The 25,456-nt window shown below is 40.9% G+C and overlaps 1 protein-coding gene across 3 annotated transcripts in view; it reads left to right on the plus strand.

Moving 5' to 3' along the window:
* Positions 1–25,256, plus strand: part of dpysl2b (dihydropyrimidinase like 2b) — a 29,653-nt gene extending 4,397 nt beyond the window's left edge. For all 3 annotated transcript variants that reach the window (XM_072371305.1, XM_072371306.1, XM_072371307.1), the window contains 13 exons: positions 8,996–9,084; positions 9,326–9,510; positions 10,669–10,833; positions 12,408–12,469; positions 14,147–14,227; positions 14,601–14,669; positions 16,078–16,198; positions 16,359–16,515; positions 16,625–16,766; positions 17,086–17,256; positions 19,524–19,703; positions 19,977–20,142; positions 21,691–25,256. In XM_072371305.1, coding sequence (XP_072227406.1) covers positions 8,996–9,084; positions 9,326–9,510; positions 10,669–10,833; positions 12,408–12,469; positions 14,147–14,227; positions 14,601–14,669; positions 16,078–16,198; positions 16,359–16,515; positions 16,625–16,766; positions 17,086–17,256; positions 19,524–19,703; positions 19,977–20,142; positions 21,691–21,782 — 1,680 coding nt within the window. In that variant the 3' untranslated portion in view covers positions 21,783–25,256. The remainder of the gene's footprint in view (positions 1–8,995; positions 9,085–9,325; positions 9,511–10,668; positions 10,834–12,407; positions 12,470–14,146; positions 14,228–14,600; positions 14,670–16,077; positions 16,199–16,358; positions 16,516–16,624; positions 16,767–17,085; positions 17,257–19,523; positions 19,704–19,976; positions 20,143–21,690) is intronic.
* The last annotated feature ends 200 nt before the right edge of the window (positions 25,257–25,456 follow it).

The following is a 25,456-nucleotide window of genomic DNA, read 5'->3' on the forward strand; positions in this document are numbered from 1 at the left end:
GTTAAAATGTATCAACTATGTCAGTGTGGAGTCGATTATCTCCCTGAATTCATAGCGGGGCTGCAGGGATGGTGGCGGTTCAATGGAAAGTAGAGAACGGGGAGGGGAAGGGAGGGGAGGGGAGCGAGGGAAGGGAGGGGACAGTGGGTCCTATTTCCTTCAGTGTTTTTCTTTCAGCTGTGTAATGAGGAGAGGATGTATGTAGGCAGAGCTGATCAGGAAGGAGGTCACTGTCTTTACATGGCAGTGTCACTAAGTGTAATAACTATAGGAATGACTCAGAATATCCCCACAAGAGGCTGCGTTCATATGAGCCATCATTATCAGGGGCTCAAAGCAGTCAGGTAAGCTGGAGACTGACTTTCATGCCACAAAAAAGGAGAAATAGGTGCAGTGATTTAATTAAACCTGTGAAAACATGAAGGAAAATACAGCCTATCAGGCAAGTCATCAGTACAATTCTAATGCTTGAAAGTCATTATGTGGTATGAGCACTTTAATTCTCCAACACAACTCTTTGACAAGCTTTCTTGTTAATTCTTTAAGGAGTCTTCAGGAATAGTTCTCCAGGCTTCTTGAAGGACATCCCAAAGCTCTTCTTTGGATGTCGGCTGCCTTTTGTTCTGTTATCTGTCAAGATGATCCCACACTGCTTCAATAATGTTGAGGTCCGGGCTCTGGGGAGGATTCATCCCTCCATAAAACCTGTTGCCACTGATTTTCAGTCCACTTCTTGTGTCATTTGGCATAGCTCAGCCTTTTCTCTGGCTTCTTGACAAGCCACCATTCCATGGAGACCATTTCTGATGAAGCTTCAGTGAAAGTCCAGGTGCATCCCTTAGGTCCTTAGCTGGATTGTTTTCCTGTTACTTCGAACATCACTTTCAGATACTGCTAATCTGCTGTAGATAGTTGTTACCACTTGTCAGGTTTCCTCAATGTTTTTAAGGACACATTGCACATCATGATGACTTATGCTAAGTTATCAGTTTAACTCATCATCACCTTGTTGGTGCAAAAGTACAAATTTCTGTCAACGTCTCTTGTTCTTACCATTTTTGTTGATGCAACCGAAGAACTGTGAACACATTTTGTGTCTTTTGATGGGCTGCTTGTAACAATGTGTCAAAGATACAATTTAGAGTTAGTTTGAAAAGCTTCCTCCTATATACACAGCAGTGGTTCATCCTTTGAGTTGGGTGACTTTTTCATGCTTTAATGATTCATAGGTCAGAGCAGAGGGCTTAACAAACATAAAAACAAAAAAAACACATTCCTCTGAAAATGGTCAGGTACAAGGACTGGACTGAAAATGAGTGAATACGTAGCCAACATCCAAAGGAAGCTTTGAAAGACCTTCAGAAAGCCTGGAGAATTATTGCTCAAGAACATTTAGAAAAATATTACAAGTCCTTCTGATTGGAGCTAAAATACGAGGAGAACGAGGAACGAGGGGTGGACCAAGACCGTTGCACAGTATTGTAGTCTTGCTAACGCGCATAAATACATCAACACAAACCTCAGAGTAAGTAAAACAGTCGAAACACACACCAAGATTTATGTAAATGATCTTGTATGTGGAGAAATACCAAAAGTATGTTGCTATGTGAAAGAAAAAAGCCTCCATCTTTTCTCAATGTTCAGTGAATATTTTGCTTTTATTACAACCGTGCTGAATCTTTTGGTGTGTGTTTTTTTTCTCTCTCATGAAAATCAGAAACCTTTTGAACTGTGTGATTGTTCTTCTCCGCTCTCTTTCAACTGCTTGAGATGCAGCAGCTGGTTGGTGGACAGATCAGAGGATTAGTAGGTGTCGTAGGCCTAAATGGATAGACTGCTTATTCTTGAGCAGCGCATGAAAGAAAATGTGGGTCAGAGACAGAACTGATTCCTCTTAAAAAGTTGCTGTGCTCGTTTCTGTCAGGAAAGAAACCGATCAACGTGTTGGTCACCTCACAGATTTCAGCAGTGTGATTGGTTCTGAGTCCCTGCAAGCTTTGGGTAACACAGCTACAACCGTTGGATTGCTTCACAGAGCCTGAGGAACATATGAGCTAATTAAACCGCACAGACGCTGGAGAGGAAATGAATGTTAAATTTAATAAAAACGAGACAGAAAAAGGCCAGAGCGGAGACAAAGAAAATCAGTGTGTGACACGCCTGTCCGCATGCACCTCTTAGATCAGTTTAAGTTACATATTACATTGAATTTAAATGTTAAATCCTTCTTACTCACTTCCCAGTCACAATGGGTGGAGTGCTGGTGTCCGCACAGCGAGCCAGATGGAGTCAGCAGGTCAGCTGCTACTGGTAGCTCTCATTAAATATGAACGAACCTCTGCAGGTTCACCACCTGGAACTGGAGCTTCTTTGTGACCTCAGATTTATGCAGCTAAGCCGTCAGAGCAGAGATCAGAGGTGTGCCGGAGAAATGAACATCTAGACCAGGCTGCCGGACTGCAGTTTTATTATGGTTACTGCTATTAATTCATTAGTAATTGGTTTTCTAAGTGGTCAGAAATAAAATAAATTAGGGGTTTTCTCAGAGCTGATGCCTGTTTTTTCCCCCTAAACAAGAGCAGCCGGGCTCGACATGCTTCACAGTACAATGAAAGATATTAATACAGATAAAAGCAAAGTAAGAACAGAACAAAAATGCTTGTTTTGGGAAACTGAAGGCCCCTCTGGTGAAGCTGAGGCTAAAAATAGACAGCTTCTATTGTAAGACTGTCCTGGATTAACATCTCTGTGGCTACAATCCTCTGCAGATCATTAGGTAGTCTGCTAGTTTACCTGCAGCACAGCAGTGGTCTCCGGTTCAGCTCAGCGTGCGCGCAGTTCCTGCTGATGGTGGCCTGCTCATGCAGTTGTCTCACAGTGCAGAGCAGCCCGGAGAGTCTCCTCACACTCCTCACACACAGCACGCCAGCGTCCCAGTCAGCCACACACCGGCTTCGCCTCGTTTTTTGATGCCCAGAGTCAGTCTTAACTCCATTCATAAAGCCAGAAGTCAGAGAAAACATGTTCACAAACACCATTGTACCCAGCTCCTGAGTGGAGGAGGATCCTGTTAAGTAACAAAGTCACAGTGCCTCCGGCTGCTCAGTGTCCGCAGCAGAGTACAGGAACAGGTCAATAATGGGTGTTTTTTTTAGAGGGTAGAATTTAAATGAAGGACTAGAATTGAAGTGAATTTAATAGGAAATAATGGGCAAAGTTTTCTGTTGAAGCGAGACTTTACAGTTTTTGCTTCAGAAGGGCAATTTTAACGGTTAAAGAGAAATGAAGGAACTGTTGTATTCTCATTGAGATAACTGTTATAGCAAAATAACTGTTTCTATATGGATGCAGACAGAACTTTTCAGCTTTCTCAGCCAGAGAGGATCTATTTAGCTTAGCATTAGCAGTGACAGAATTAAATTAATCGTAATCAAAGAGAAATTTAGTAAATTGTTAATCCTAAAATGGCTTGTAGTAAATCAGCGAGACTAATTTATGTTAAAAACCTTTAACTATGTATTTCTCTTCTGATTTCAACTGATGCAACACTTCCATCCAAAGCTCCAGCAGGTCTCTGTTTTTATGTTTGTGTGTTAGATCGATCTGTATTTTTGTTGCCAAGGTGTAACGTTACCTTTTACTGTTTGGTGATTTACTTTCTTTCCTTCTTTTCTGGCTGCTCTGAGAAACCAACTCTTCTGTTTTGTGTGTTTTCACGATCGAACGTCTATGGAGATGGTTTTGGTGGCATGAATGGTTGTTGCCCCGTCCAGAACACACATAATTCATAGTGCTGACTGTGTGACCTGGCAGCATTGGCTACCTGACTTCACAAATGTTCCCAGGATATTTTCCATCTGCACAACAACACACAACGTTGCCGGGTTACATGTAACTCTGGCAGACGTTTGCTCTGCACCTAAGCTGATTCAGTCTGTTCTTTAAAAATTTCCTCTTTTAAAAGAAGAATCAGTGACCAAGCTTCTCTTTTCTTCAGTTTTATGATAAAGCTATATGCACAACCTGATTTTAATAATGCTAGATTCTGATTGTCTGTGACAACGGAGCATCTCAGGATTCTTTAGGGTTATTATATTACTCTTAATAAAGTTTTATAACAATTTTTTTTTAACTAACTTATACCAATTTTTGTGTTAAGGCTACATAGTTATAAATGAATGTTATGCTCATAATGATGAACACTCGGTTCCTCAGCTCTCTGGAACATTTTAGCATCTCTTAGCTCAGTGTTTTGGTTTTTCAGCATGCAGCTGTTGTAGTTAAGTCTCATTACTCTATTCAGCATTCATCTCAGCTGCAAGCATTACAAAAATACAATAACTCTCTTGTCTTGCTGGGCATATAGCACACAAACCAACTTTACGGCAAGTTGTTGAACAAAGACAGAATAATTTCTACATTTTTATGGTCTTCCCAGCCTTCCCTGTAGATTGACACTTTTTTGTGTGTGTTTAAGTTAATAATTTAAACGTTTGCTCCAGAGGGAAAAAAAGAAGATATTTCTACAATTCTAAATTCTTAACTTGGAAAAAAGGATGAAAGTTGGCAAACTTTCGGAATATTGGAAATTAAGCAGAGAGAGAGGAGCAGGGTTGAAATCTCCAGAGACTGCCATGAAAGCTTTGGGGTATTGTGTTTGTAGCTCCACGACAACCAAGCTGATGACATCACATGCAGCGTCAGCAGGTAACATGGATGAACTCTCAGTTGACAACTTGGAGTCAAACTCCCAGCCAACAGTTCAGTAACCAGGTACAAGATTCTGTTTTCAGCAAGCACTGCAGTCCGTCCTCCTTTACTTTTACTTCTCTGTCTGTCTGCAGTCTCTGTCTGCCTGTATTTCTAAAACCAGATGTTTATTTGCTAGTGATCTCACATTCCACGTGATGATCAGTGGAAGAAATGGTTTAAGCTCCTTATTGCTCTCCCCTGTTTTCCTGTCCTGCATCCTAGATGTTTCTGCTTCGACTTCGAGACTAAATAATGGCACGAATTGGGTTTTGAAATGCTCAATATGTCGCTCCTAATCGCCCGTTGGCATTGTTTACTCATCTTTACAGATGTTACAAACAGCCAGCCAACAGAAATCATTCCAACAGTACAACATCCAAACAGGCTTATAAAAAGGTTTCAGAAATGAGAGTTTTCACCCCCCCACTAAAAAGCTAATCAAAAAAATCTCAAGCGATCCGAAGCACAGTATGACCAGCGTTACTGTAACAGGTTACCACTAGTGTGGCGCCACTTTAGGATTAAGTACTGTGCGTTGACAGAATACTGACCTGGAAAACGAAGGCAACAGGGAGCTCACCTGCTGTAAAGAGTGAAGCTGTCCCTGGAGACAAGGCTTTGCTGTGCTGATTGTTTTAATCAAAGAAGAAGGTGGACTTTTTGTGCTATTTTACAGTTTAAACCTGCAGTGCAGAGGAGCACTCTGCCTCTGCAGATCCAAGTCCCTCATTTTCACAATAACTTGGATGTTTGGTGAAGGACATGGAAATCAAAAAGAGAAATTGAACTTATTGACTTCATTTGAGTGACTAAACATTGAACTGATAATTTTTTAATTGCAGCTTTTCAGTAGTTAAACCGCATTTGTATAGTGGAAAAATATCAATGACATTACACATTGCAGTCTGGAGTGAAAACAGTGAACCCACTGAGATTTGTCCACATCCTGTTTGTGAGCGCTCTAAGAGATTCCCATGCAGGAAAGGTCACTGTCATGTTTGGAACGCATCCAGTACACCCAGACCCAATATCCAGTTACATTGTCAGAGAAATGCAGCCAAAGCTTCAAACTTTTCTGCATTAAAGACTTTTTTAGAATCATCCCTACCACCCTACCACAACGATCAAATTGATTGATTCTGAAAAAACATGCTGATAGTGTTGACTCAGGAGCTGTAACGTCTTGGCGAACTGCAGTGACTAATGCGATAATGACAGTCATGATGGTGCACATGATGTAACGGCATATTTCAAAGCAATCGTTGGGATGAAAACATGCCAACAGTGGGCTGCAGCGAGGCCACTTGCTCCAAAAGGGCAGTCTGCTCCACACAGATCGAAGATTACAACATGATCTATTTGCATTAGTTCCATCACTGCTGTCAGAGTGTGGCCACACCTTTCAAAAGACAACTGCAAAACATTTTCTTGGCCAGCTGAAGTGTGTGCATTAAGATTCTTCACTCTATATTTAGAAGAATTTTTCTGTTTGTAACTTCATAAAGAAAGGGTTGATTGAAGTCTCATCTGGATTCGGAGGCAGCTGCCTGTGAACCTAATAAATATTCTCAAATGATATCATTGGAATAGGGGTTGACTGAGGCTGAAGATTCCAAGTTTGAGAATGGAAAAAAATATGAAGACCTGGAGTCAGAAAAAGATGACCTTATATGTTTCAAGGTGTCATGACCCTCTGATAGTTAGGTAAAGTGTTGCTAGGTTTTGAAGGAAGACCAAAGAACATCTTAATTAAATAAAAAAGCAGTTTTTCTGATGGATTCATCAACCATATTTGAGAAGTGCTAAGCTAAACAGGTGGAATGTTTTTTTAAAGTAAATTGAAAATCCAACATTGGGGGACTGACTGACATTAAGGACTGACTAGCTAAACTGATTTGACTAAAATACAGCTTGGTTTTGCCGCTGAGCTAATTGTGAAAACTGCCAATGCTCCAACCATTTTTGCGGGACACAACAAGAGTTCCGGCAGGCATGTCGGTCAGGTGGCGAGTTTTTTTTATTTCAGTGTGTTATCTCTCTGTTGCTGCTGGGGCAGTAAGGCCTCCACCGGCCGGGGCTTCTATCTCAAAAGGCCCAAGCTGACTTGCTGACTCACAGCTCGGGGCAGAGGACTGGCCGGCTTAGCACTTGGGTGCAGGAACTGCTAAAAGCAGAACAGAGATAACACATTAGAAAAATAAACTTGCTGGTTCACCGACATGTCTATTCGTACCCGTGGCGTCTCCAGGAGAATTGACTAGAACAGCATCAGTCTTCATCGCTCAAGAGGCCCTCGCTCTGCTCCACTTTCCTTCGGTCAATCACTCAGGGCATCTCTGTAAGTTGTCTTGCTAAAGATGCAGTGAGTACAAGCGGGTGCCACTGTGAAATTCTTATTAGTCTTAAGCTCAGTAAGTGAATTATCACCGCTGGTTATCATTTAATTGTTTTTTGTTCTTTATTAATGTAGCATAGCTAGTTTTCCACAAACTGAAGAGGCTGTGCAGAAATGAGCATATTCACAGATCGTCTTTCACTGAAAGTCAAAACACCATGCATTATTAAGACCATGAGGTTTTTTTTATTTAGCAATTTTAACAAAAGTGCATCAGAGTCTTTATTACATTTAATGAAACTTGGTTTTGTAGATTTTTGCATAATCTTGCTAACTGACAAATAAAGAAAAGGTAGTGAACACCTACTATTTAGCAGTGTTTTAAGGGTTTAGTTGTAAATGTAGGAAAGTCTACTCTGTGTATGAAACAGTTTCTATCGGGTACCACAATCCACCTGCTCTAAAAATTGTTTTTCTACAAATGGGGCAGAGAAATCTGATTGAATCTATCTAAAAAATGTATGAAAATATTAGAATTTTGTACATGGCGTTGAAGGTGCAGGATTGGGGGCCGGCAGTGCAGCAGTTGTGCTCGGGCCAGAGCTGCTGGCCAGGCAGCAGCCAGTGGCAGCAGCTCGAACAGAGCAGCCTTTGTTAGCCGTTGATGCTGGAGTTCTTGTGACCAGAGCTGCCACTCCCTTTTTGGAGCGAGGGCCCGGGCCCCCAGGGTGACTCAAGGGAGAGACGGGGCAGGGAGGGGCCGATAGTGGAGGTGGTAGCCTCCCCCCTCCCTCCTCTTCCCCTATTCTGCCTCCTACTCTCCTGAACAGGGACAATTGGTGCAGTAGCAGGAATGGATGATTGATCACACGGTCCGTTCTCTCACTGGTTCTCATGTCTGTTACTGCGACAAATTGACCATGTGAACAGGACGGATGGGTGTATCTGTCTTTCTATGTGACTTGTTGTTTAAGCAGAGCAGAACTGATCCAACAGCAAGAGGAGGAGTGATGAAAATTTGCTGATCGTTGTCATTGTCCAGGTTTTACTGCCTTTTGCCCAATGTCAGCTGGAATAGGCTACAGCCCTCCCACCCCCCGAGACCCACAATTGGATAAAGCAGGTCTAGAAAATGGATGGATGGATAGATGGAGTTTTTGCTGGAAAACAAGCTGCTCCCCTCTCTTATCAGAAGAAAGTAAATGTTTCTTACTAAGTTTATCACAAAATCTTTGCTTTTGTGATTATTCTTAAATGCTTTGGCTATCGTTAGAGTCTTGAATTTCAATCTTAAATCAAAACCTTGAATTTCTTTACTTTGTTCCTCTTCTTCTCCTTTCCTCTTTTTCCCTCCTTTCTGCATCCTTTTTTTAAAATTTATTGCTGTTCTTGTTTCCTTCTGTAACTCCCGCTTGACAGTTTGAACATCCACTAGAAACTCAGTGCCGCTCCAACATGCAGTTCTGTTTCACTGCCTTTTCTGCTCCATCCACGTATTAAGAGTGTATGCACTGTGTTTTTGGGCATCGCTGCGTGTGTGTCTGCCGAAGAAGTGAGCCAATATCAGCTAAAAAAAAAAAGCATCGCAAAGCCATGTGGTCTTTATCATGAAGAGAGCAAGCCGTGTAAATTTGGCAGGTTGCGGAGGATTATTGTTTTGTTGCGAGTGCCAATCCACTCTTTTATGTGACATTTCCCAAAATGACTTCCATTAAATGCCCTTAATCCTGCATCCAATCAAGCCAAATCGGATACTCAACCTCATAGGAGTATATTTATAGGTCTATAAAATCCCCAAACCCAATGCAGTGCTCCATTCCCACAGCTTTAGTAGCTGCGCATTCAAAAACACGACCGATTTAATCAAGAATGGTTCAAGTAACTGTCTTTTTTTTTTTTGCTTTCCAGAGTGACCGTCTTCTGATCAAAGGAGCGAAGATTGTGAACGATGACCAGTCCTTCTGCGCTGACATCTATATGGAGGATGGAGTCATTAAGTGAGTTTAGTGGTTTTTCTTTAGGCAGTTCATGAAAACTCTGCTTTTAGGTTGTAGAGTCAAATGTGGAGTGGAAATCAGTCAGCGCTGCCACCATGTGCTTATTCAAATGGCATATTCTGGTTTCTCTCCATATTATTGACCCTTTCTAAATTGAGCGCCATGAGGTGAAATATGGTGTGATTCAACACTCTGTAAGTTGAACTGAATGACAGCAACAGTTTCTTTTCTCCATTCTCAGACAAATTGGGGAAAACCTCATTGTTCCCGGTGGGGTGAAAACCATCGATGCCCACGGTCGCATGTTGATGCCGGGCGGCATCGATGTGCACACACGTTTCCAGATGCCAGATCGGGGCATGACGTCTGCAGATGACTTCTACCAGGGGACCAAGGCGGCGCTGGGCGGCGGCACCACCATGATCAGTAAGTCATTTGGAAAAAAGCTCTCCATGACCAAAGATTCAACTGTGAGGTAAATTGTTAGTTTAGTGTTCAAATGGATCCAAGCAGTCCTTGGTTCTTGCAGCGATTCTTCAGTCACTGATTGGCTCTAATGGAAAGTTTCCTAATGAGAACAGGACGGATGCCAGGACTGTTCTCGTCTGAGCCACATTACGAAGCAGTCCATCTAGTTTCTGGAGCCATGAAGAAGTCATACTGAGTCAGGGAGAGTTTCTCTTTGAACACATGGACACAGTAGATTAGTTGCCTGTGTTTCCCAAAGGCTGTTAATCTTTCAGGTTTCATATTTGTGTGTTTCTGTTTTGGATTTCATCGTGTTTCGACTCCCATCCCTGTTTTTCACAGTTTTCCATCAGCATATTCCTTCTGGGTTTGACACTCCAGAGTAAAGTGCCCAGTTTCATCCTCTGTTTGCATTCTTGGTGTCACCTTTTACAGCTATAGTTATTGTTCCTGTTGTGAACGGCATGTTCTTATTCATTATCTTATCCAATATATAATCTCAGCTGTAACAGTGGTTAAATGTTAAGTTTTCATCTTTTTTCAAATATGTACTAGACTACAATGATTAAAAAAGGTAATGGAATGGAAAAAGAAAATAAATTGAAATGAAAACTTGTTCTCTAAATGCCACACGGGCCCTCCTCCTGCTAATTCAGCAGCTACACCGTCCTCTCCCGGGATGCAAAACAAACTCCCTCTGCATGCCGCTGTCGCCTCAGGCTAAAAGCTGACTGGCTGCCGTGGACCCAGCCAGAGTCACACAGGTCTGGAACTTGGACATAATGTACAGCAGCCACTGATGACTGGCGCCATTTCGCAGGCAATACCGGGACACATTTTTACAATTAATTACATTATACGCTACATTCTGTCTGGTCCAGGCTTAATGAAATAGAGCTGAATCTACAGTGAACATAAAGACAGAGTTGTAATCACTGTTCTCTATGTGGGCGTATTTCCTCTCTAACATGTTTGACTGACATGTGTGAACTAAATCTGTCTTGCTCAAGTCTGTTCACAACATCAATCGATCTGGGTTAGATATGATATCAGCTAAAATCACTGTTTGAGTTTCTGCCTGACTGTGTCCGTGTGTGTGTGTGTTTGCGTATCCAGTTGACCATGTGGTCCCTGAGCCCGGCGTCAGCCTCATCTCTGCCTTTGAGCAGTGGCGGGAATGGGCCGACAGCAAGTCCTGCTGTGATTACTCGCTGCATGTCGACATCACTGAGTGGCACAGGGGAATGCAGGAAGAAATGGAGGCACTCGTGAAGGACCACGGTAGGACCAACTCAAAGTCACCCTCCATTTATCTGAATTCATTAGAGAACCATTCAGGGACTAAACTAGACAAGAAAATTAAGTATTTTTAAAGCTATTCCAGGCATTCTGATCAGATTTTTGAAAGAGATGAACACATATTAATCTCTGTCCAACACCCACTGCAGCAAATTCTTTAAAGCAAACTTATGTTCCCATGAAACAGGGAGCAGGGTGCTATTTGCATCACATACTTAAGGGATTCTTGTAAAAATAGAAGCCAAAAAATGCCACTCTGCTCCGATAGGTCAACTCCACAGGTCTGAGCAGGCCCTGCCCACCATTCTTTATCAGCTCCACAAGGTCCTTCTTTGAATTTAGGTTCATGAGAGAGGATAATAAAAATGTGTTTAAGTATTTCACTATATGAGTGTTTCATTTGCAGCTGAACTAGTTAACACCTCTACGTGCAGAATGAGTCACCAACGCCTTTTTTTAGTATTTTCCAGGAAATTATGAGCTCTAAAACCAGCAAAGAAGGGATGTCCCCTGGACTTCCATAAGACATTGGTTCCCACTACAACATTCTCACCACCATGTTGGAGGGACTTTACCAAGTAACGAGTTGTCATGTGGTCTCAGTGCTCTATTCTGAATGAGATGTACATCTGGCCTTTCAGCCAACATCCCCTTTCCTCCTCCAGATGACATTTTCACCAGGACATCGGGATATTTCCAGAATGCTCATTTGATTACGTTTTATGCGTGAATGCGTTCAGATGTACATACATAAAATCAGTCACGTCAGATATAGGCGTCCTTTAATGTCCTGACTTTAAATCTCTCTCAAATAACATCCCGGTAACTAAGAGTGAACTCTGAATAGCAACATATGCTATTCAGAGTATGGTGTCTGTTCGAAGAAGACCTTTAGCTTTAGTGAACGTCCAAGAGACATCTTTTTTGTCTGCTGGGAAATCTCATTAAGAATAATATATATATATATATATATATATATATATATATATTTAAAAAAAAAAAAGCTATTCTTTGCATTTTTGGCCAGGCACTGACCTATTCAGTATTGTACAAAAGTCTCGAGCCAGCCCTTTTTACTTAACATATTGACGTAAAAAATGGTTTCTTTGCTAACTTTGTTACACAACACTGGTTTATTCCTTGAGTTAGGTGCTTTTTTAAAATCTTGAATTATTCATAGGTGTTTTAATGAGTTAACAAACAAACAAAAAAAGAAACGAGTGTGAAACACAGCAACTACAGAAAGGGGGATAAATACTAGCGCCCTCTAGAGGTGGTTATGCTCACAACACTACTGAGCACAGGGGTCATACTTCTCTGCAAAGAAACATTGTGGTGGATCTGCAATGTTTGAGGTATGTGGAAGTCAGTCATTATTATTATGTCGCCACATTGCTATGAAAGCTGTAAAAATTTCACTTTACGGTTTGCTTTTGTCAAGCACATTGTCAAAGTATTATGTCCTTTTGTACATGCTAATAAAACTCACAATGTGGCTCGTTAGTGGTTTCTAATATATATGTATATTTGTCTGCTATTTACTTTGTGTCCCACAGGTGTCAACTCTTTCCTGGCTTACTTGGCTTATAAAGATATTTTCCAGCTAACTGATGCTCAGGTCAGGCATCTTCTGCATCTTCTTGTCATTTGCATCTCCTCTGAAATGTATTTCTGAGAAACAACGAAGACTTAAGGCCAAAACTGATACGTTTTCTTTACATGTTTCGGCCTTTGAAATGATGATGGATTCTATATTTTTCATAAATTGAAAATAACTAATTGGAACCAGTCGGAATGCCAAGGCAATCACCACATCATGATGCATTGAGAGCAGAGGCAGTAGCCTATGATGAGCAAAATATATCCTGTATCAGTGTTAAGTTTGGGTATCACACTCAGACACAGCGTGAGTTACAGTGTGAGTTTGTTTGTCTTGGCAACACTTTGTCTCTGACCAAAAGTTTGAATGTTCCTCTTGGAAGAGAGAGAGATATAATTAAAGAAACATTTGGTTGCACATTTCATTCTGACTCATTGTTCAAAATGAATTAATCTCACTTGAAAGCAGCTTTGAAACAGTGTTGGTGTTTGCACCTGCGTGAGGAATGCTGGCAGCGTGGTGCAGTCTGAGTTTATAATTTTCTCTCCCATGTCAAAATCTGATGAGTCTTTATTGTTGCATGTTTGGCAGCCGGGAGGGGATGACTCTCTGTGAACTCATGGCATTGCGTGAACAGCCAGACTGTAAGAGGCTTGCTTATATTGTGTAAAAAACAACAGACTCCGTTTCTCTTTTACCACAAATATTGTGACTTTTTGTAGTTAAACATTGACCTGATTTCCAAAAGGCATGAAGAAGAAACATTTCTTTTAAAGTTTAAGCTAGATAACGTTCTTTAAGTCCCTGATCTGACAGTTTCAAAATATCAAAAAAGGAAAGGAGCCTGAAGGCCTGTTTGGCAGAAATCCCAGCTAGTAAATGCTTTTTATAGCCAAAAGTCTTACAGCTGTTATTAGTCAGATATTCGTCCATTCTAAAAAGTCAAAGGCATATAGTTCTGTGAGGTTGTTGAACTATTTTGCATGCATTGAAGTCAATCCACAGAGTTTTGGGAGACTGAAGGACATGGAGAAACAGGTGATTGCTGCACAGTAGAACACTGCACCAACACTTGAAAGAGTCTGTTTAGTCAACCTGAAGTCGCTCAAAAAGGAGTTTTGAGCTTCCTTTTTACAAACCTTTCAAGCTGCTTTCTTGGATATACTATTCCATTCCTCACTATCGACCTCCACCATTCCTGTTGACTGCTGTTTCTTTATCACATTACAACCTGAGGAACTGGCCACCTCAGCAACCTTTAGTTTTTCCTTATAGTCTCCTCCTGCTTTGTGGGCTTCAGTTATTTTGATTGTGCATGGCTGCTGATCGAAAGGACAAGTTTTGAGAGTTATTAACATTTCCCAGCTTCTTTTTTTCCAGTTGTACAAAAAACCAAAGGAGAGTAACCCTAATTTAGCTTAAATGTTTTGCCTGTGACGTAATGCCTTTCACAGATCAAAGAAACTCTGACAACAGGTGCTCAAACCTTTGCATACTACTAAATAGATTATTGTCTGAAAATCCGTTATCTTGTAAAAATGTAGTTATAGCGACGTAAATATCTTTCAAGTCAGTTTTACAGAAAAATCCAAATGTTTTCTGACTCCAGGTCTGTACATGTAACAATTTGCTGCTGTTCTTTGCCAAGTTGGATTAAAAAATGAACTCATAACTGTGTTTTTCTCTTTAATACAGCTGTATGAGGTGTTCAGTGTGATCCGCGATCTGGGAGCCATCGCCCAGGTTCACGCTGAGAATGGGGACATCGTAGCTGAGGTACACCATGTCATACCAAAGTGAGATGCCAACTGGAGATAAACAGACAGTTTTCTGCTGGATTTCCTAATTGAATTCAGCTTTAGATGGAACAGCCCTGAGCCTTGAGTATCTCAAGGTGCTGCTTGCCGCCAGCACGTTGAGCAAAAAGGGCCGTGATGCATCATTTCCTCCTCCGTCATGACAAAATCTGAGCTCTTAATAGTCAACAGATGAGGATAAATATTCATGAGGGTCATGGCTGTGCTAAGTTTTTTTTCTGCCAAGACTGCTCATGAGGAACATGTGAGCACCTGCACATGACTCAACATTTCACATTTCCCATGGTAGCCTATTTGCTTGTGCTTTTTCCTTTTTCTTCGCATGTTTTTAGGAGCAGCGCCGGATCTTGGAGCAGGGGATCACTGGGCCCGAAGGACATGTGCTGAGCCGTCCTGAGGAGGTAAGAAGGAGTGTCAGCACTGTGGATACTGACTGGCACCTCTGAATACTGGGTGAAATATTGCTTTGACTTTTGGGCAAGAGGGATCAGCTCATCTCCACCTTGTATTTGCTGTAGTTATTTGTCTTTTGACTTTTCCAGCTTTCACAGCTCTTAGTGTTAAAGTGTTTGACAGTTTTATATTGAAGCTGTTGGCGTTTCACTATCTTAGCAAATAACATCCTCTTCGGGGTCATCTTTAACAAGATGAGTGTAAATATTCTTGCCCTTGAACCATGAAAGATAAGAGCACATCATTCCTACATGAATTAGCGACTGGTGTTACTACAAGATACAAAAAAACGATTAGAGAATGAGATTTTGCCTCAAGACATCTGTTGTAAAGATAACACACTGTGTTGCAGTAAAACTTTTTCTTAGCTTTCTTTAACTCTCCCCTATTCTAATTCCTTAAGGCATATTACTCAATGCTCAGTGAGACGAAAGAGAAAAGTTCTCATGCTAATGTTCCGGATCCTCAGGCTAATCAAATGTGGACTGGGATAAATGGTGTTATTTTTGATGATTTCATCGAAAGTTAAAGAGGACGCTCTGGAAAAATAGGCAAAAGTGAAGAATTCACAGTATTCTTATCATAACATGTTGTCATTTCGCTTTTAAAAAAAGTCTCTTTTTTGTTTTTGCTATGGCTAGAGAACAGATTTTAAGGAAATAAAGCAGCAGCACAGTGAAACGAATAGTTCAATACTTATTCTCGCAAAGAGTTCGATGAGAACACAGATTCTACGGTCTGTCAAATATGAAACTACCACTGCCAGCACCTGGTTGCATCAGCTTATATTTGTGGAGGGAAACAGCTAGCTTAGCTCTCAAGTTAGCTTAGCTTTGCTAGATAGCGTCAAGCTGTGTACCCCTCCAGTGTTTATGCGAAACCGCTTAGCTATTTGCTGACTGTTGGCCGTAGTTTGTGAGTAGGAAAGTAAATGTACCCTGACTAAATTAGATTTTATTCAAGCTAAATCTGTCAGTGCACCTAATTCTAGAAAGGAAAGTATATCTGTATCATTTGTATGGTTGTAACAACTCTCTGTTGTTATACTTCATATTTTGCCGTTTCTTTTTTATTACTTGATTAAGCAATCCATGATTTATCTTTTCTGTATTTTTTTTAAAAGTTTTAATTCTTTTACCTTCATGTCATCATAAAAGTTGACCATTTTGCTTCGACACTTTAGAATAATGAGCGCACAGACTGGAGTTTTCCCTTTTATGAGTGACAGTATGGAAATCTGGTTTTCATAAGTGAGCGAAACATGACACAGGAGATGCAGGAAGAAAGTGTGGTGGGAATGTTTCAACTCAATTTTAAAATGCCCCATTTCTCAAAGAAAACTTCATCGTTCACCAGGTGGAGGCAGAAGCTGTCAACCGTGCTGTGACTGTAGCCAATCAGACAAACTGCCCCCTGTATGTCACCAAGGTGATGAGCAAGAGTGCTGCTGATGTCATTGCTCAAGCCAGGAAGAAGGGTAAGGAGCTTAAACTAAATATGCATCTTATTTTGTATCAATGCTACCTGCATATCCTGCAAAACACAATTTTCAAGCGCATTGTTAGTCCTCATAATAAAGTAACTACAGCTCCAGGAGTGTAGTAGTGCCTCATGTTTTAATAGCACTGGACTTTCAGGCACTGTGGTCTATGGAGAACCCATTACTGCTAGCTTGGGAACAGACGGTTCACACTACTGGAGCAAGAACTGGGCCAAGGCAGCAGCCTACGTCACCTCTCCTCCTCTGAGCCCTGACCCTACCACACCAGACTATCTCAACTCCCTGCTGTCCTGGTATGTATGATCCGATCACTAAAATGCGATTCAAATAAATTTTGTCTGAGAAGTACGATTGACACCAATTTCTTCCTTTCCCCTTTGTTCTGCGTAACTTTTCATAAAGTGGTGACCTGCAGGTGACAGGAAGTGCACACTGTCCCTTCAACACTGCTCAACGTGCGGTGGGAAAAGATGACTTCAGCTTGATTCCTGAGGGTGTCAATGGTACCGAGGAGAGGATGTCGATCATCTGGGACAAATGTGTGGTATGTGTTTATATTTTTTTTCTCTTGGGCCTATTTATCGATCTAGCTGTTGATCAGTCAATCTGTCATTATGAATTTGAGTATAGGTATACATAGATACATTTGTGAAGAAGTACAGCATACATGTATATATATATATATATATATATATATATATATACAATATATACAATAAAACAGAGGTAAAAGGAGGGGGATAAGTGTGTGGGCTGTTACCCACAAAGCAAAGCCATGTAACTCTGAACGGCACAAAGAAGAAAAGGATTGATTGAAGGGAGGAAAGCGTGCTTTTCTCACTCTCAGCTCTGATTCATTTCAGGTGACGGGTAAGATGGACGAAAACCAGTTTGTGGCTGTGACCAGCACCAATGCCGCCAAGATCTTCAACATGTACCCCCGCAAGGGCCGCATTGCTGTGGGTTCAGATGCTGATCTGGTGCTCTGGGACCCAGACGTCACAAAGATCATCTCTGCCAAGAGCCACAACTCGGTATGATCTTCACGGCCCATTGTTGATACAGCAAAGCCCAAAAATGTAAACGCACTGGGGCCATGGAGGTTGCATTACACACAGAGCATTTTGATATTTCTACAAACCACAAATCGTTCTACTATGTGACAGATGTAATTAATGGTGATTCTTTTTTTTTTTTTATGTCATTACTCAGTCTGAGCGACTGGTTTGTTTGTCCACTTCTTTGTTGTAAGGGATGACTTATGGTCGTCTGTTCAACTGCTGAACAGGGTGTGGGCCTCACACAGCGTCGAGGGAGTGATGTCATCCATAAAATCTGCCAGAGAACTCAAACACATCATCGTATGATTGTTAGCAGGCCAATATCTGTGTATATGTGTGTGTGTGTAAGAACGACAGAGAGACTGTTACGGCGTATGTTCTTCCGATCTCTTTGCTTTATCCCATCTTGTTCTTCGGTTTCTTTTTAATTCCATTTTGTCCGAAAATAACGCACCACGGGAAAGATTGCTCATAGCTTAGCGTGTAAATGTATGTGTCATGGGATAGACCAACCTACTGGTGACCTCATTTTGGGCTCTAAAAGTTTGCAAGATTGCCATGACTTCAGCTTTAGCTCCAGTGGCTTTTAGGAGAGAGCTGTCGTAAGTCTTCCAAACCACTCTAATGACCGCGCTTCTTTTTCTTCCTTTTGGCACAAGAACTGATGCCTTGGTGCCTGTCAGCTGACTTCCTTCCTTCCCCTCCTAACAACTTTCTTTATTGGTGCTTTCTTTATTAGTATTGGGCTAGAGAGAACACTTTGAACACAGTGTGAAATAAATAATTTAAGCATTTTCCACAACTGCGCTTTAATCCACACATTGGGGCTGTTTTTATATGACTGCTTCATAAGTCCAACAACATAGCTCAGGCAGTTTTTAAGATAAAGTCTGGGTGTGGTTTCATAAATCTATTAACTAAAAGGGGCATTCAGCATGTGCTACAGGCACTTACATCATCCCGATGACAAGGGAAAATCAGCTGTATCCCTGCTTTGAAGGTATTTTTGCTCTGACTTAATGTATCGGCACTGAGGTATAAGCGGCTGTAATAAAACATCACAGAAGCACAGCTGTGGGCTGTCAGACAAGAATTGTAACTAGTTTAACATTTAAAAGCATAAACTAAAGATCAGCAGACAAAGGAATCTTTTTAAGATGTCATATCAGCTGCATCACGTCATGGGTATGTCTTCAAAGCTTTGAGAGCCCAAAATGAATTATGCAATTAGATGACTGACGTCAGGGCCTTTTAGGTTAAACATTCTGTTGGTGCCTCTTTCTGTTCTATCATGTCTCCACAGTCCTTTTTAAACCAGTCAAAATCCACAAACACCTGCTAACCGGTGAGTGTAATGGGAAAGTGTTTGATTGGCATTCAGTCCCTCATCAAATCACTCTGCAGTAGTTACAGGTGTTTAGCGGCCCTGGCTCTCATTCACAGTGATAGGAACACAACTTCGGAGCGCACAAGCTAATTTTACTGAGGGTGCGATGCTTAGGGCTGCAAAAAGTGGACAGAGCTCACCTTTTCTTTACAGAAACACACCTTCAACAGCCCTCAGTGTCTCATATGGAGGCTCCAAAACTGACATCAGCAACTCGTGGACCAAAAAAAGTTATGAAATTGATGGCTTGATGGGCTGATGTCCATGGTTCTGTCAAAGAAAACTAGCCTGATAATCTTTTGAGAGTCACAAATGATGGTCCATGGGAGGTAGTGATAGTTTCTGGCAGTTTCATTATCAGTAAGCTGATAATAGATAAAAACACTGAATACAACAATTTTTACTCAGACTATGCACACATTCACATTCTTAGGGTAGTAAACACAGTACTCACTTATAACATAAAGCAACGCCAACATTAATTATGTTTAACTGAAAGTTAAGAGTTTAGCTGAAAGTGCGGCATGAAAATAAATGCCTCGTACAGTTGTCACAAAGGGACAAATTAGCTTTAAAGGCATTATTTTGCCAGGCTGTGAAAATATTTATTTCTGTCATATATTTGGGCCTTTAACACTTGAACTGTGGAGTGTGGCTCACATCTGTAAACAAGCCCTGGTGGTTATTTGAGAAAGTGCCATTTATGGCAGTTGGCTGAAATTTTTTAGCCCCAGATGTTCATGTTTGATCATGATCATGATCTGTTGTACTAAAAAAAAAAAATACAGAGCTGGATTCATCCTCCTTTCCAATTAACATTACTTTGAAAGTATTCTTCTCGTCCTCCTCACAGACTGTGGAGTACAACATCTTTGAGGGCACAGAGGTGCGCGGCGGGCCTCTTGTGGTTATCAGCCAAGGGAAGATCGTGTTGGAGGAAGGGAACCTGCACGCCACTGAGGGTTCAGGACGTTTTGTGGCTCGTAAACCATTCCCTGACTACGTCTACAAGAGGATAAAAGCTCGCAGCAGGGTAAAGTGTTTCTTTCTTTCAGCTAGGATGTGTGTTTAGTATGTTTGTCTGATGTTGACTGTAATACATGTGCAAAATGTGCTACAGGAGTGGACATTTTGTTCATCCTTTTTTCAGGCTATTAAAAGTAAGGATTTTCAATGTTCAAACCACAACTCACATTCAGTATAATTTAAAAAAAACTTACGATTGTTAATTGGAAAACTGGAGGCACTATGCAGCTTGTCAGGCTTTAACTGCAATGAATGCTGTCTTTTATTTCCCACAATGCAGCTGGCTGAGCTGAGGGGTGTACCCAGGGGACTGTATGATGGCCCAGTCTGTGAGGTGTCAGTCACTCCTAAAACCATGACTCCCGCCTCCTCTGCCAAAACCTCACCTGCCAAGCAGGCCAACCAACCCGTCCGTAACCTGCACCAATCTGGCTTCAGCCTATCCGGTCAGTCATAAAACCATAACTCGTTAACCTTAACTCAGTGTTAGCGTGGAGTTGATGGTTCAGTTCAGGGCCTTCAGTTTGTTTTCTTTCTCAACATTCAGTCGAAAAAATTAATTAAAGACTATAGTAGTGCTGCCCAATTTTATGGCAATCCATAAAAATAAAAAAATGTGCTCAGGCAAGATTTACTTTGTATTACTGGATAAATTTGAAATTCTTGTAGTTTACTTAAATCTGATTGTTTTCTCATGGCATTTGAGAGGAATAGTATACTTATCTGACACCTTTCGTAACAGTTTCTTTAAGAAATTTGATGTATGCACACAGATCAAAGGAAGGATTTATAAAAAATATAATTCTTTACTAAATAAATCAAGTAACAGTTTAGAGAGGTATATCTGAAATTATTTAGAAATTGGTTGACATCAATGTAATTGGACACTAGCTTTAATCTTTATCAGCTTTGGTTTTGTTCAGTAGTTTATTGGTAGATCCCTACAGTCACTACATAAACACCGCAAGGGCGGGAATTTGTGGTAATGCTCCGCTCACCACCACTGTGGCTCTAAAAAAATCAGTGCACTAAGCTAAACTCCAGTGACTCCACATCCACAAAGCAGATTTTCTCTTAATAATACCAATTCTTTTTAAAGTCATCATTCCTGGGCAGTTAAATAAGGAGCCCAAGTTGCTCTGCAAATTCAGGCATCTAAGGAAGATTGATATGTGTGACAGAGCCAGCATAATTAGATAGCTAATTGTTGAATGTTTAGCTAGGTGCTACAGATAGCTAATCAGATGGTAATGCCTTAAGTATTTAGAACACGATAGTCAGGAGCACCACGTTTTGAATACAATTCAAGCCTGGATTTCTGACTCACCAAAACAATGCTAAACACAAAACACTGGGGAAAGAAGGTTAACAGTTTAACACCACAACTGTTTTCAATCTTTTTACATGTTTTGTTTTGAAGCAAATCTTCAAATTTTCTTAATACAGAATTAAAGTACATTGCAGACATTAAGCTTAAGTGAGGTCTGCAAAAAAACTTTCTGAGGAGTTAGCTAAGCTTAGCCTACAGTTAGCTAAGTGTCTTTTAGCTGGTGATTGATTTTAGTGTATTGATAAGCTTCATTAGCTTAACTGACACGGCATGTTGGGTTTCACTGAATCATTCTTGTCTGTCACTGCATTTCTTTCAACTTTCATTTAGACTTTGTTTTTGTTCAGTTAAACCCCTTTTTCTGGTTCTAACAACCGCTGATAGAAAATATTTTGTAGCCTTCATTGCATTGATTGAAAACTTCAAATATGGATTTCAGAATTTCATAAACAGGTGATATCCACAACAACTTAATTAAATCTTTTGATGTATAAGTCAAAAGATGAATTATACAGCAGGTGTATATTAATCACTGTACATTCATGCTCAGGTGTTAAATGCAGGTTAACTTCCAGAATTTAACATTCCCACTTTCTGGTTTGAAAAGAAAACAAGACAGACATATAATGAAATAAACTCATGTTTTTTTCCTTTGATCGTGAAGGTGCTCAAGTAGATGACAATATTCCTCGCCGGAATACCCAGCGCATCGTGGCGCCTCCAGGCGGCAGGGCTAACATCACCAGCCTGGGTTAGAGCTCCGTCCCCTGCTGCAGAGGAGGAAATACAGATTTGTGGAAGGATGGCCTTCAGGAGCTGTGCAAGTCAAGAAGCGACGTTACTACACCTGAAGCCAAACCCTACACGGCACCTGAGCGGGCCACCCAGCCTTGATCTAACACCTCCTCCTCTGTCTCCTTTTTTTCCTCCCTCCCACAAACCCACTCTCCTCATCCCCTTAACCTGATCCTAGTGGACACAGTAAGAAACAAGAAAAAAAATCTGCCTCATATGATAGGATAAAGAGAAAAAAATGTAACACTGCTTATTTGAGCACTTTTGTTATTTTGTTGTGTTTCTTTTTATACTGTATTTGCTCCCTGCCATGTGTCCTTCTGATGCTTGCTTTGCTGTGTTGTTTTCATTGAGGTCAGTTGAAAACAAAACTGAATTAACACAGTTAAGGAGAGAAGATCAATTTCATGCAGGATGTTCATTGTATTTCCATTCATTCATTTCATTTTGGAAGTAGCTGAAATGGAGCATGGGTACAAAGCCAGTACTGTTGTGTTTTCTTTTTCTTTCCTTTGTTCAATAAGCCAAACACAAGCTTGAAATTGAAGTCTTACGGTCTTGCAGCCATGTTAAGAATCTTCAAGCTGTTGACTATCTGACTACCTGTGATTTTAATTGATGGTTTGCTCTGAGGGCTGCCTTAAGATTTGACATAATTAAATACAGCAGTCTCTTATTTTCACTTTTAACTGTCATTGCCGTGGCTCTCATGTTTTCCCACCTGTGGCTTTGCTAAGGTAGACACGTTATGAGTCGGCTGGAGAATATTGTGAAGCAGAGCGAGCTTTGGCACGTCATAAAACGAGATTTAGGTCATGATTAAAGAAACAAAGTGTAGGATCTAGTGACATCTATTGGTGAAGTTGCAGATTGCAACCAATACAATAACCCTGCACCACTCTGAATTTACAAGAGGGTGCGTGAGATTATCCTGGGGCTCAAATGGCAAAAGAAATTGTGAAACTCCATCACCAGAACCAGGGTTTGTTATGTTATGTTATTTATGTGGCTGCCATGGAAACATGATTGTACAAATATGGGGGACACCCTGAGGGAGGACCTGTACCTTCTGAGATATAAAGGCCTCACATTAAAGTCATATTTTTAAACAATTCTACACAAACGAAACCATAATTTGGAATACAATATGGAACTTTGGTCAAAAGATCTCTCTAAATCCTACACAATGAAACTTTAATATAAAGAATATGTGGAAAAGAGTTGTAGAGGTAAGAGGAAGTTTTACTCTGTCACTTCAAACTTAGCCTTTCCTTGCCTTACTGTCTCTTAACTCAGAGAGTCAACTTAACTAAGAGAGATTTTACAAGTGCGGGAAAGGTGCCATTCACTACGCAGATGCTCATTTTCCACGTTGTTTGCGTTCCTATGAATCACAAAGTCCACATTTCTTGATTGACAGCTGCAGAAACATCTGAAAGCTGTCCGTCACCAACCAGTGCATTTACATACAGAATGTTTCTCCTCCTCCAAATGTGACTTTTATACTCATCAAAGTCCCTCTTTCCTTTCTACTCTTTATGTGCCTGAACCCACAGAAGTTGTACTGATAGTCTGATCTTATAATTCTTGTTTTGTTATTCTTTTTGAGGTAAGTGAAGGATGTAAGATAAAAAATGTAAAATAGCCAGGATTAACCGATTCAAAGGTGCCAGACTTTGCGCTTTCGTAGGGCCTATTGTGCCGATAGAGCCCCTGTAAAGACGAAAAATGCTTGTTATCTTGAAATGTTCTAATGTTTTAGAGTTTTTACCTTGTTGTCCAACTGCTTTTTAGTGTTATTCTGTAACTAGGTGCCTACGGGCTGAGCACTATTGATTTATGCTTGAAAGTAGACATGAGCTATTGTACTTCTGACTAGTGTACAGTGTTGATGTGTGAGGGATGGGACACGCACTGCAGGCTCCTGGTTGTGGATGCTACATCACGCTGGGCAATCTGTTCAAATGTTCTCTCTCTTTTTTTTTTTAAGCATCTGGTTTTCACTAAGCTATCATTAAACAGATTTGCAGTGCTCCTGCTTATATTGAAAAGGTCCTGACCACCTTTCTGCAGCCTTTTTCCTTCCCTATAAGTCAACACAGAGCAGTAAACTCACTCTGGCATACATGTAACCAGGAGCCATTTCTTTAATTAAGACTAGAAAAGGCTTCTGGCTGGGCTTAAATTCAGCAAGTTGACTCATTTTAATGTTGCCACTTGGCTTTCATTCTCAAAGCCAGACTTATTCACTCCTACATAAAGTTGATGACCAAATGTACACCGCCTCTTTATGTTTGTGCTTTCAGCCTCTGTTCTTTCAGGCAAAGTCCATCACTTTTACAACTGATACATGTATTCAAAGAATCCAAGGGACAAGGATCGTAGCCAGTGCACGTCCCTAAGGCATTCAAAGATGGCACGAGATAGGAATTGCAAATCAGAACTTAACCTTTGTAGCAAATTACACACAGCATGTTTTTTTTCTTTGTCTAGAACTTTCTGTTGAAATTACCAGCGTTTATCTCACTTTTCCTTTTTTTTTTATCATCCAAGTTAACATCAATTTGCCTCCTTTAAAGACACAATAAACTGTTACTGCAAAAAGAAAATCAATTTGGTGGCAGCCTAGACTAGCATAAAGTCCAGCTCCACTAACACAAATTGGCAGCAACCATTCCTTTCACTCTTTCCTTCCTTTCTCTAACTCCCTCCCTGCTTGGATCTTTGGTTGTTTCTGGCTGTTGCCGTGGGGACAGACCCCTCCACTCTCACTCGGTGCTGCTTCTTTATTTGTCATGGCAACGCTTTGTCAAACTGGAGGGTGCCATTAGCAACCCGCCCTGACCTGGTGCTATTAGTACAGCTTTGTGCGGACACGCATATTTTTCCAATTATTCTGTTACTGTGCAGCAACATCTCTGCATAATCCTGCGCTGACTTGGGTGGAATCCAGACTCGACTACACCTTGAAAAAGACCGTTTTAGAAACCGTTGCTATGATGCATCGCCTGCACCCAAAGAATTGACTTTGATACTAAAAAAAAACATCCGTCAGCACTGGCATCTTTGCTGTGTCCCATGCCTCCTCTGTCTACACACACATACACACACACTTATGCTCCTTTGATGCTCTCAGCTTGGATGCTTTTTCTATGCCATATTATGCTAATGATATATGAGTGATATGTATGTACACAACGTGCTGCAGACTGAGAGGAACTTCCTTCCGTTCTGAGGTTGCCGATGCTGTTGAACACCGTCTTTCCCCTGAGCCCCTTATAGTCGACCCTCTGTAAGCTTTCCCCGCCTTTGTGAAAGTGAAACTGTGTGATGGTGTTTGTCTTGGTGGCTGTAGGGTTTCTGGGATGCTTGCTTGTTATGGGAAAAGTGTCAAATCCCTTGGATGGTGATGTAAAAAAAAAGAGAAACAAACAAGGATTTCAAAAAATAAAAAAAGGAAAAAGGAAACAATGTCTTACATTTTTGTTTGACTTCTGTGGGATTTTGGAAGCTTTCTGAGAGAAATTAACTACACCTGAAATTAACTACACCTGCAGTTCGGTAACCGGCAGTTACCGAACCACTTTAGAGATGTGTAAAAGTGTTCCATGATGAACTTTAAGTAACTGGAGGAG

The sequence above is a fragment of the Leuresthes tenuis genome, unplaced genomic scaffold, assembly GCF_036924035.1.
Source record: "Leuresthes tenuis unplaced genomic scaffold, fLeuTen1.0.hap1 SCAF_19, whole genome shotgun sequence".
Classification (NCBI taxonomy): domain Eukaryota; kingdom Metazoa; phylum Chordata; class Actinopteri; order Atheriniformes; family Atherinopsidae; genus Leuresthes; species Leuresthes tenuis.